The sequence below is a fragment of the Chiloscyllium plagiosum genome, unplaced genomic scaffold (genome assembly GCF_037043375.1).
Source record: "Chiloscyllium plagiosum isolate Xiang-an unplaced genomic scaffold, Cpla_swu_hap1 HiC_scaffold_12, whole genome shotgun sequence".
Lineage (NCBI taxonomy): Eukaryota > Metazoa > Chordata > Chondrichthyes > Orectolobiformes > Hemiscylliidae > Chiloscyllium > Chiloscyllium plagiosum.
In genome coordinates this window covers 87,638,411-87,650,392 of record NW_028270150.1, presented here as the reverse complement: position 1 = coordinate 87,650,392, position 11,982 = coordinate 87,638,411, and the positions used below count along the sequence as shown (strand labels likewise).

Below are 11,982 nucleotides of genomic sequence, written 5' to 3'. Positions count from 1 at the left end.
CCTGTTGGGCCATTTGTCCATGTCCAATAACATGGCCCAGGAACATGACTTGGGCTTTCGCAAATTCACTTTTAGCCAGGTTTATCACCAAGCATGCATCCTGAAGCGTTCAAACCAGTCTGGTAAATGTTGTAAAATGTTCATTCCATATGTGACTAAAAATCACCAGATCATTTATATGTACAACACTGTTGGGTAATCTGGCAATGACCTTGTTGGCTAGTCTCTGAAACGTGGCTGGTGCATTTTTCATACCAAATGGCATGACTTTAAATTGATATAGTCTATTCGATGTTACAAATGCCAAAAATGCCCTCGCTCTTTCTAACAAAGTACCTGCCAGTATCCTTTGAGCAAGCCCAACTTAGAAATATAAATTGCTTGTCCCACCTTTTCAATACAGTCTTCCAAACATGAAATCAGATATGCATCAGTCTTTGTAACTTCACTGACTTTGCAACCGTTGGTTACAATCTAGTTTTGGCACCTTTACTATGGGTGAGCTCCAGTCACTGTAACTAACTCCAATGATGTCCCCTTGGAGCATCATTCAATCTCCTTTTGAACCTGTGCCAACTTTAGAGGTTATGCCTATAAGGATGTTGCTTAATCGGAACAGCATCACCTACATTTATGTCATGTGTAATTAGGTTAGTACTTCCCAGCTTACTTCCACATACCTCCCCATGTGATAGTAATATCTCTTTCAGGTCATTTTGATTTTCCTCTGGAAGGTAATTCAATAATTTATCCCAATTTTTGACAACTTCCTCATTGTCCAATTTAATTTGAGGAATGTCCAATTTAGAATCCTCTGAACTTGGTTCTTCCCTCTGTGTTGTAACCAATAACACAGCCTCCTCTTGCTTTACTCCATGTCAAGATACCTTTTGAGCATTTTCACATGACACACTCTGAGATTTCTTTCTGTTTAGAGTTCTTATCAAGTAGTTCACCTTGCTGAATTTCTTTTCAACTTGATAAGGTCCCCTAAACCTTGCTTTTAAAGGTTCACCTATCACTGGAAGTAACACTAACACCTTATCTCTGATAGCAAAATTGCGATCAGATTTCTTGTCTGCTTCCTGTTTCATTGTATGCTGTGAGACTTTTAAATGCTGTCTAGTCAACTCCCCCGTTCCATTTAATCAGTCCTGAAATTTTGATACATCATCCAAATGTGTGGTCTCTGAATTCTGACTTTTCAATTTCACCTCAATCAATTTTAGCAGTCCTCTCAATTCATGCCCAACCATTAATTCAAATGAACTGAATTTGGTTGATTCATTTGGTGCATCCCTGATCGCAAACAGTACAAAAGGAATTCTCTTATCCCAATCATCCGGATAGTCTTGACTATAAGCCCTCAACACAGTTTTTAATGTCTGATGCCACCTTTCCAGTACTCCCTGCAACTCTGGATGATACGCAGCAGATTTTAATTGGTTTATTCTTAAGCTGTCCATAACTTCCTTGAATAATTTTAATGTGCGGTTTGACCCTTGATCTGATTTATCTCTGTCAGTAGTCTGTATCCAGTGAAAAATTTGAGTAACTCCCCTACAATCATTTTAGCTGCGATATTGCAAAATGGGACAACCTCTGGAAATCTAGTGGATACATCCATTATTGTTAACAAACACTGATATCCACTTTTTGTTTTAGGGATCCTACTCAATCAATTAAGACTTTTATAAAAGGTTCCTCAAATACAGGAATAGGTGTTTAAAGTGCAAGTTTTATTACTACCTGTCATTTTCCAATTACCTGACATGTATGACATGTCTGGCAAAATTCAACTACATCCTTGTGCAGTCCAGGCCACTAAAAATGTTTTTGTATTTTAGCTTGAGTTTTTCTCACTCCTAAATGACCCCTAGAGGTAGCTTGTGTGCCACTCACAACACCTCTGTTCTATAACCCACTGGCAATACAACTTGATGAACTTCTGCCCATTTCTCATCTACCTAAATATGTGATGGTCTCCATTTCCTTACCAAGACATCATCTTCAAGATAACACCATTCAGGGATACATTCAGATTCTTTTCCTGTGTATGCCTTTTGATACAATTGCTGTAAATTATCATCTTTCTGCTGTAACTCAGTTAATTTATCTGAACTAAAGATGCCTGCTTTGTCATCAGTCTGTTCCTGGATTGTCTCAACCATCTGATCAAACAGGGTCTCTGCTAATTCCACTTCAACTTTCTTATCTGTACTATGTGATCTCTCTTGTTTCAACTGGTGACTTTGTACGCTCGTTACCACATAGTCAGCAAACTTCCCCATGATATGAAGCCTGCAAAAGTTCAGTTGCCTGAATTTCCACTGGCTTTTCAACCACAGTAGGCAAAACTCCTATCTGTGAACCAGCTATATCATTAGCAAGGGCAAACTGTATTCCCAGAGCTGAGAGTTTATCCAGTACTGCCACCATGACTTCTCCACTCTTCACTGGACACTCTAACCTCACTTTACATGATTGTGTGCTTCTTGTCTCACTGTGAATTCTCATTACTATTACCTTTTCTGGCAATAGAGGTACATATAGCCTCATCTTTCAACATCACAGATTGAGAAGATCCTGTGCGTCATAATATTGTGACCACTTTACCTGCTACTCCTGGCTTATGTGAATGAACTTTATCTTCGCAGGTATATGGTTTAAAAAGATCTGGCACTTACGCCTTAACCAGCATCTGACTAGTTTATATATTCTGGTGCAGCTTTCTAGCCTCCAGTGTTTTCCTTCTCCTGTTTTCCTCCATCTGGCTTCCCAATGCTTTTCCTAGCCCACCAGCAGTGTGATTTCATGTGTCCTATTTTATTGCTGTGAAAAGACCAGAACTTTTCGACTTCTCGGTCTCTCCTTCAAGGGTTGCCATTTTACCGTGGTAAATTATCCTTATGATCTTCACCGAGATCAACCTTTCCCTTTCCAAGGATTTCTCTTCTCTCCAGTTTCAATCCTGCATGGATTGAAATTGATTCTGGAAGCCAAACTTTGATTTACGCACCAACTCATAATCATTCACCATTTCAGCTGCTAACCTTGCCGTTTTAACTTTCTGCTCTTCCACGAGTTCTCACTACTTCAGGAAGTGAATTTTTGAACTCCTCCAAAATAATCATCTCTCTAAGAATGTCGTGAGTTTGCTCTATTTTTAATGCCCTTGTCCACCTATCAAAATCACTTTTTGTTTGATCCTTTCAAACTCAATGTAGGATTGAACAGGGCCCCTTCTTAGATTCTTGAAACTTTGTCTGTTGGCCTTTGACACATGAATTTAAGATGGCTTTCTTCACCCCCTCACATGCCCAAGATACCTCCTCTGAGAGTAATGTGAATACCTCACTAGCTTTGGATAAACAAAACCCACATAGTCATTGGCAACTGCATTTGTTCAGCCACATTTTCAAATGAGATGAAAAAGGCTTCCACATCCTTCTCATCAAATTTAGGGAATACTTGAAAATATTTAAACAGTTTCTCACCAGGCCTTTGGCAACCATGGGTTTGCTCATCCTGACTCTTTTCCTCACTAAGCTTACCTTCAGCCTTCATCTCCATCCTTTCAAGCCAACTTTCCTGTCTAAGTGCCAATTTCTGAAGTTCAAACTTCCTCTCTCTCTCTCTCTTTCTCTCTCTGCCTTTTGGTTCTGCTAAAACTATCCGTTCTTTTTCTCTTTCCTCTGCTTTTAATTGTAATTCCTTGTTTTTTGCCTCTAATTCAAGCTGCTTCATTTTCAATTGAATTTTAGCCATCTCTCAAGATCCTGATGGCATTTCCAACAAAACTTGGACTTCATTACCGTTTGTAAAACCCCCAAAGTCATATTTTCCACTTCCCCAAAAAACTCTTTGTGACTGAGAGCCATTGCTATCCCAAGTACTGTTTAAACCAAACAAACCCTGAACAAAAGACACTAACACCTTCCACTTGTTGTCCTCAAGTTCAACAACCCAAATCCTAAATCAGAACTGCAGAACAAATCAAGGATAAGCCCACAATCAGTTATGGACCAGGCCAGACCCCCTCAACACATTTCAAGAAAGTAGCCCAGACCCTAACTTTGCTAGTTGTTTTAAGCAGATGTAACGTGGATATTCCAGAAGGGATGCAGGTGGACGTAGTTTTAAACAAAACAGAATTTATTTACAAGATTACCGAATGAAACACAAACCAAACAGCATTGAATACTGAATAACTTAGCCTATTTGAAAACCCAACAGATCATCCCAACTTAATGATGCTGTTCCCAATACTTGCAACAATCCCAATAAATACTCCTTGGCACAAAAGTTAAAATCAAACCCAGAGTCTTACAGGAGAGGAGTCAGACACAGATCAGCATGGACCTGCTTCTTTGGGGTCCAGCAGTTTTTTTAACTTTACTGTGCTAAAACCAAACCAAACCAGAGTTAGCCTGAGCTGGGAGAACTGGCCACTTCCCTTTCAATGGACAAGTGTTCTTTTTTAACTTAAAAACCTTTTGCCCAAGGCATAATCTGTTAGCTATAATGAAATTGGCCCTAAAACCCTTCAACGTAAACATTTTGGGGTCTGTGTCTTTTACGACCTCTCAAAAAGGACAACATAACCTTGTTAAAGGAACAGCATCATCAAACAGTGTCTGAACCATTTAAAATTTCATTGTGTATGCCCAGTTTGTTTTTTCAAGTGCATAGGCCTTCCATTTTCTTTTAGCACAGCCACAGGTTAATTAACAAGGGATGAGATGATGGCTCAGTAGTTATCACTGCTACTTCACAATGCCAGGGACTCAGGTTCAATTCCAGCCTCGGGGGACTGCCTGTGTAAAGTTTGCACATTCTACCTATGTCTGCATGGGTTTCCTTAATGTGCTTCGGTTTCCTCCCACAGTCCAAACATGTGCGGGTTCAGTAGATTGCCCATAGTGTCTGGGGATATGCAGACTAGATGGATTACCCATGGGAAATGCAGGAAAGCAGGGATGGGGTGCCCTCCAGAGGATCAGTGTGGACCTGAGGGGCCAAATGGCCTGCTTTCAAACTGTAGGGATTCTATGATCTTCCAAACTGCTTTGGAGCCACGCAGTTTAGCAGGAGCGCTTATGGTTCCATGAAACAAAATTGTGAACAACACCATCTTGTGGAACCAGAAGGAAGTGGAATGACTTCCCCTAAATAACAGGAGTTACAATCCGAGCAGACCTGTCTCCAATCCTCTCCAAGGACTGATCTCAAGGCCAACTGTCCGTCACAACTCTTTGGAATGTCTTGCTTGAGGAAATGTAGCCTAAAGTATTACAATAGAGGCAAGAAGAATTTGGTGAAATATATATCAACAATAAAATCTCCAGGATAGCAATAAATATTTTTTGCCCAAGTGATGAGATGTACAGACCTTAAATTTGTATTAACCACCTCTTACTGCTTTACATGATGCTTTAATATTTTTAAGGAAGCCGTCGATATATTTTTCATTATCAAGAGTATAAAAGATTATCAGGGATATGTAGGAATGTAGAATTGAGGTTCAAATCAGATCAGCAATGATGTTATTGAATCGTGGAGCAGGGTCTAAGTGCAGACTAGCCTACTCTTGTTCCTTGCTTATGTTCGTTTGAACCCATTTACTTACAACACATAAAAATCACGGAAATCATGTAAAATTTAACACATAGAATGAAGCTATTCAGCCCAGCATGCCCCTGCCTGCAGACTAAGACCTTCCTTTCTCTTCTGTTGACAGACGGTTCATTTTTGCAAGCCTACGAACAGGTTTTTACTATGCCACCTAGAATGCGTCCAAGTTATTACATTCCTAGCAAAAGATCTAAGATTATGCAGTCTTCGGCTGCCGATTGAGTTGAAGGGAGTCAGGAAGTCGTTTCTATGGTAAATTTTAAGTGATTTCCTGCACTACCATATTGGACACAGCAGTTTGAAGGAATTGTTTTTTAAAAAAAGCAGGTGAGATCGAAGTTCGTTTTCTTTGCTTAGCTAAAGAAAATTTGGTAAACATTCAAGATAAGTTTTTAAACAAAACCGGAAATTGCTGGAAAAGCTCAGCAGGTCTGGCAGCATCTGTGCAGAGAAATCAGAGTTAACGTTTCGGGTCCGGTGACCTTTCCTTAGAACTGTTCTGAGGAAGGGTCACCGTACCCGAAACGTTAACATTGATTTCTCTGCACAGATGCTGCCACACCTGCTGAGCTTTTCCAGCAATTTCTGTTTTTGTTTCCAATTTACAGCATCCGGAATTCTTTCGGTTTTTGTTCAACATAAAGTCTTGATTACAATTAAAGATTCGGGTTTATTGAACACAAGTCTTGTGTGTTTTAAAGACGCATAGTCACAGATGCCTTCAGCTTGTAAAGTTGGAAAAACGTGAGTTATTATTGACGAAACGCGAGGCAATTATTGAGGCTGAAACTGGGTTTGCAATATTGGTATTTGCTAACTTCAACAATGGAGTTAAACGCCAAATCGAGGATGTTGTTCTATGGTTAATTCGTGTCAGCACCACCAGAGCAAATGAAAAGGGACCGTCGAAGCATATTATAATTGATTGAGTATATGTGCGTCTGCAGTAAACTCGTAAAATGCCATGAGACAACATCCTCGGGTTGTTTAATTTAGTAAAACCTGAGAATGCGTAGGACCTTTTACTCTCTGGGCCTTTCTCTTTCCTATTTAAGGCGAGTAAGACGTGGTATTAGCAAAATTCTGACAACAAAATTGTGTGTGTAAAGCAGTTGTTGTGATCTTTGCGGTGTCAGATAGTTTTGTTCTTCACCGTTGATATGTTTATCTAACGTTAACATTATACATCGGATCTGAATTTCTACTTTTGGGTAGTTTCTCTAGTTTCAATTTTCACCAAAAAGTAGGAGGGATCAGGTAAGGGGGAAAATATGGAAGTAAACTGATGAGAATTTGAGACGCATGAGCTCAAATTCACGGGAACGTGATTGGTCAGCTACAGGCTCAAGTTACCGCCCAGTACAATGGTATAGTGCCAAAAACAACAATCCGGCACTGTCATGTATTTACTCACACTGTGTGGTTAATCGTCTGAGCTTCCGTTGTGAAATGATATTGAGAAGCTCTCTGTCTTCATAAAGCGGAGGTGCCGGTGTTGGACTGGGGTGGACAAAGTTAAAAATCACACATCAGTCCAACAGATTTATTTGGAAGTACTAGTTTTCAGAGCGCTGCTCCTTCATCAGGTACCAGTTTTGAAAGTTTTTAAATGCTTTAAAAGTCAACTCGTATGCTCAAATGATCGCAGTGACTCGGGGGCAACGATTATTCGCACGAAGCTAAATGTTGAACCACAGAAGTGGGTCCATTGGAGCAGGATTGCTTGAACTTGAATGTCATCGCTCACGGTCTGATTCTTGGCTGTTATAACCCACCCTCGAAGGTTACAAAGAAGTTGCTCCGGGAGTGGAGATTTACTGTAATGTTAGATCATAGGGAAAGAATATTGTGAGCTGGGGACAGGTGCAAGGCCAAAGCCAGAGGAGCACAACGACACTTACAAATTATATACACCATACATGAACATGTATGGTAATTTACCAAAATTCACTGTACTCCGGGCAGGTCCCAGCAGACCGGAAGACAGGGAATGTCACGCTGCTGTTTAAAAAAAGAGTGCAGGCAAAAGGCAGGTAACCATAGGCCAGTTAGCTTAACATCTGTAGTGGGGAAAATGCTGGAGGCTATCATTAAAGAAGAAAAAGTGAGACATCTGGATGGAAAGGGTTCCATCAGAGAGACGCAGCATGAATTCAGGAAAGGGAGGTCGTGTTTGACAAACTTATTAGAGTCATTAGAGGGTGTAACAAGTGCACGGGGTGGTGGAAACAGGTGGCTATTGTATACTTGGATTTCCAGAAGGCGTTCAATAAGGTGTGGCACAAAAGACTCATCCATAAGATAAGAACGCATGGAATTGCAGGAATGTACTAGCATGGGTAGAGGTCTGGTTAGCCCAATAGAAAGCAAAGACTTGGGATAAATGGGTCTTTCTCTGGTCGGACATCTGTGGTGAGTGGGGTGCCACAGGAGTCAATGTTGGGCCCGCAACTGTTCATGATATATTTAAATCATTTGGAAGAGGAGATTGTATCCAAGTTTGCTGATGACACTAAACTGAGTGGAAAGGCAAACTATACAGAGGATGTGGAGGGTCTGCAGAGAAATTTAGGTAAGTTGGGTCTGGCAGGTGGAGTACAATGTTGATAAATGTGAGGTTATCTACTTTGGAAGTAAAAATAGTAGGTCAGAGTATTATTTAAAGGGTGAAAGATTGCAGCATGCTATTGTGCAGAGGTATATGAATCACTAAAAGTTGACTTGCAGATGCAACAGGTAATCAGGAAGGCAAACAGAATATTGGCTTTCATTGCTAAAGGGATTGAATTGAAGAACAGGAAGGTTCTGCTGCAATTGTACAAGGTGTTGGTGAGGCCACACCTGGAGTATTGTGCGCAGTTTTGGTCTCCTTACTTGAAGAAGGCTATACTGGATTAAGCCCAAGTCAGTGCACAAAGACTACAAAACTGACAACCGAGTTAAAAGACAATAACAACCAGAAGAGAAGAATAGTCCAATATTGGTAGAGGTATGTTTCGCTGTATAATTGGAATGATGCCAACAATGTTGCTATCTAGGTAGCAGACTACAGTAGTCACTTTCAACACAGGGGACTATCACTTGGCTTTGGGATTTGCTTTTGTGAAATAAATATAATTTGCAGCATTAAATCAAGGCAACATATAAATATGTTTAAACACTCATCCATTTGCCATCGCTAAAAGTAATGGTTTCCTTCTGCAGAAACGTCCGAGTGCTCCGATTTTCACCAAGCAAAGAATGAATAACGCCAGCAACTTGGAAGAGGACTCATGTTCGTACATCAGCAAATTCAAAGCTGGCATCTTTGTACCAACGTATATCACCATATTTATTTTTGGATTTATTCAAAATGTCTTCTGTTTATACGTATTCCTGAAGCTATACAAAAGGAAGACGGCATTCAGCATCGTTATGGTAAATCTGGCAATATCAGATCTGCTCTTTGTCTGCACTTTGCCCTGGCGGGTTCACTATTATTGGAATGACAGGAAATGGGAGCTTTCAAATGCTTTCTGCATGTTGCTGACTTATGCTCTGTACCTCAACATGTATTGCAGCATCTATTTTTTGACCCTGATGAGTGTTTTGCGGTACTTCGCCGTAGTGCATCCAATTAAAGGTTTGAAATATAGAAATGTTGGAACTGTGCGAATCATGTGTGTTGCAGTCTGGGTGTTTGTGGGAGCAGTATCCAGCCCTTTGCAGATTAGCAGTTACAATATGACAAATGAAACACGTGAACAATGCTTTGAATTCAGCAATGCGACTACTCAAATATATCCCATGAACTTGTTTTCCCTGATCGTGGGTTGTATTATTCCGTTCTTTATTATCATTGTATGCTACATATCTGTTGTTAAGTCTTTGTTAACTTCAAAGATAACGCATAAGCAGCAATTTAGCTCCCGCAAAAAAGCTGTTGTTGTAATTATTATTATAATATTTATATTTCTAATCAATTTTCTGCCTTATCACATTCTACGAACTGTGTACGTTAGCCTAAAGACAAGCAACGAAAATACATACCGAACTCATTGTGTAGTTTATATAGGTTCAGTGGTTACCTTATGTATTGCAGCGATCAACCCCTGTTTGGACCCGTTTTTATATTACTTCGCAGCAGAAAACTTTAGAGATAAGCTGACAAGCACAGTGCAGAACATATTCAAAGGCATCTCCTCTGCCAATTAATCAAACCTGATTACATTTATAAATTTAATTATTATCACTTATGATCAATGGTTTTCGGTATTTCTCCTATTGCAGAATACAAAAAGTGACGTTAAAACTACTTTCTAACAAATAATTAATTTTGATTTTATTGCCATGGCAGTTGTGGCCTGCAAGCAAGTAACTCCGTACAACGTTTTCCTGCGAGTATGATTCCAAGCTGAAAGATAAATTGAGTCCTTTTTGTCTTTTAAGAGTAATGAGGCTTTTTCTTACACGGTGTTGTTCGAACATTATAAGTAATTCCGCGTTGAAACAATTGCAGATTCGGTTGCTTTGTGTTTCCTTTTAAACCTGCAATTGGAATAGCCAGCTCAAGAATCCTGTGAGACATCTGAATTCCTTCAGACCTGGCCTTCTATGCATGTCTAATTTGAATCACTCCACCATCGCTGGGTATTCAGCTGTTCAGGTCCTAAGAGCTGAGTTTTCTCCCGAAACCTCTCTCTCTCACTAGCTCTTTTTTCCCCTTTATTGTCACTCCTTAAAATCCACCCCTTTTACAAAGTTTTCAATCATCTGCACTAATATCTTCTTATTTGAGTTGGTGTCAAACTTCATTTGGTAATGCAATTTCTGTGTTTTCATTACATTAAAGGCACTATAAAATTCTAAGTTGTTATTGATCATAACATCATATTTGAATTATTTTCAATTCAAAGCTGAATAATTTATCTGATCTTCATACATTTGTTTTCTATTTCCACAACTGTGAATTTGTCTCTTATTAGTCCCCAGCGTTTGTCATTTACTAAGCCCCATCTTGTTATCTCATTAAAATTTTTCCTTTTGCTGGTAAGTCATCAACAAGATTCACAGCCTTTCAGAACATACCAATGACTTGACTTCTGGGCATACTGACTATGCTCAGGAAGTCTTGTGGCGCAGCAGATAGTATCTTTGCTGCTAATTCAGAAGCTCTTGGTTTGAGGTGCACTCCAGGACCTGATGGGTATGAGACCTGTTTTCATAGTGTGATCAAAGAGGTTCATTAACAAGCTAAAATTCTCCTAATATAGCTATGACAGGCAGTAAGAGCAGCATAGTCTCCTTGATGACTGTATTTGATGTGGAATGGATTCCTTCAAGCTACAGCATTTGGCGACAGGCAAGCAACTTGTTTCAGAAAAACTAGCTGTATGAACAGATATAAGCACATACTTTAGCTGCGCCATTTTCCACTCATACCAAGAAAAGAAAAGAACTTGAAGGTGATAATTCAGTGTTTCCTTTTCCAGTAGGTTACACTCTTTCAGTCTTTTTAAAAGGATACTTATCTACCTATATTTGAAATTCCAATATCTTTGTGAGAATATTATACAGCATGCGAACCAGATTCAAAAATTTGAACTGTGGAAAAATCCACTTTCTGTGCACCTGCCCAGTCAAAGAGTCATAGAGATGTACAGCATGGATACAGACCATTTGATCCAACTCTTCCAGGCCAACCAGATATCCCACCCCAATCTAGTCCCACCTGCCAGCACCCAGCCCATATCCCTCTCAACCCTTCCTATTCATATACCCATCCAGATGCCTTTTAAATGTTGTAATTGTACTAGCCTCCACCACCTCCTCTGGCAGCCCATTCCACACATGCACCATCCTCTGTGTGAAAAGTTGTCCCTTAGGTCCCTTTTATATCTTTCCCCTCTCACCCTAAACCTATGCCCTCTCGTTCTGGATTCTGCCACCACAGGGGAAATACTTTGTCTATTTACCCGATCCATGCCCCTCATGATTTTATGAATTGAATTGAATTGAATTGAATTTATTGTCATGTGTACTGAGGCACAGTGAAAAGCTTTGCCTTGAGGGCAATACAACCAAATCACAGAGTTAGGTAGCATAGTTAGTAAATAATAGGTAAACAGTGACAAAAATAAAAACACAAAAACAGGCAAATATTAAGAGTTTGTGAGTCCATTCAATATTCTAACAACAGTAGGGTAGAAACTGTTACAAAACCAGCCAATGCGTGTGTTCAGGCTTCTGCACCTTCTCCCCGATGGTACAGGTTGTAGAAAAACATTGCCAGGGTGGAATAGATCTTTAAGAATGCTGGTGGTCTTTCCTTCGCAGCTGGCCTGGTAGATGGATTCTATAGATGGGAGA

General features: G+C 39.9%; 1 protein-coding gene across 1 annotated transcript; it reads left to right on the top strand.

The window, feature by feature from the left end:
• The first annotated feature begins 7,071 nt into the window (after nucleotides 1-7,071).
• LOC122555534 (cysteinyl leukotriene receptor 2-like) lies at nucleotides 7,072-11,428 on the top strand. Its single transcript, XM_043701556.2, has 2 exons — nucleotides 7,072-7,220; nucleotides 8,839-11,428. The coding sequence occupies exon 2, from the start codon at nucleotides 8,875-8,877 to the stop codon at nucleotides 9,826-9,828; it is 954 nt and encodes a 317-aa protein (XP_043557491.1). The 5' UTR covers nucleotides 7,072-7,220; nucleotides 8,839-8,874; the 3' UTR covers nucleotides 9,829-11,428.
• Nucleotides 11,429-11,982: the final 554 nt, after the last annotated feature.

Bases quoted from the DNA above. Each gene is read 5' to 3' on its own strand.
- LOC122555534 (XM_043701556.2), top strand. From the start codon at position 8,875: ATGAATAACGCCAGCAACTTGGAAGAGGACTCATGTTCGTACATCAGC.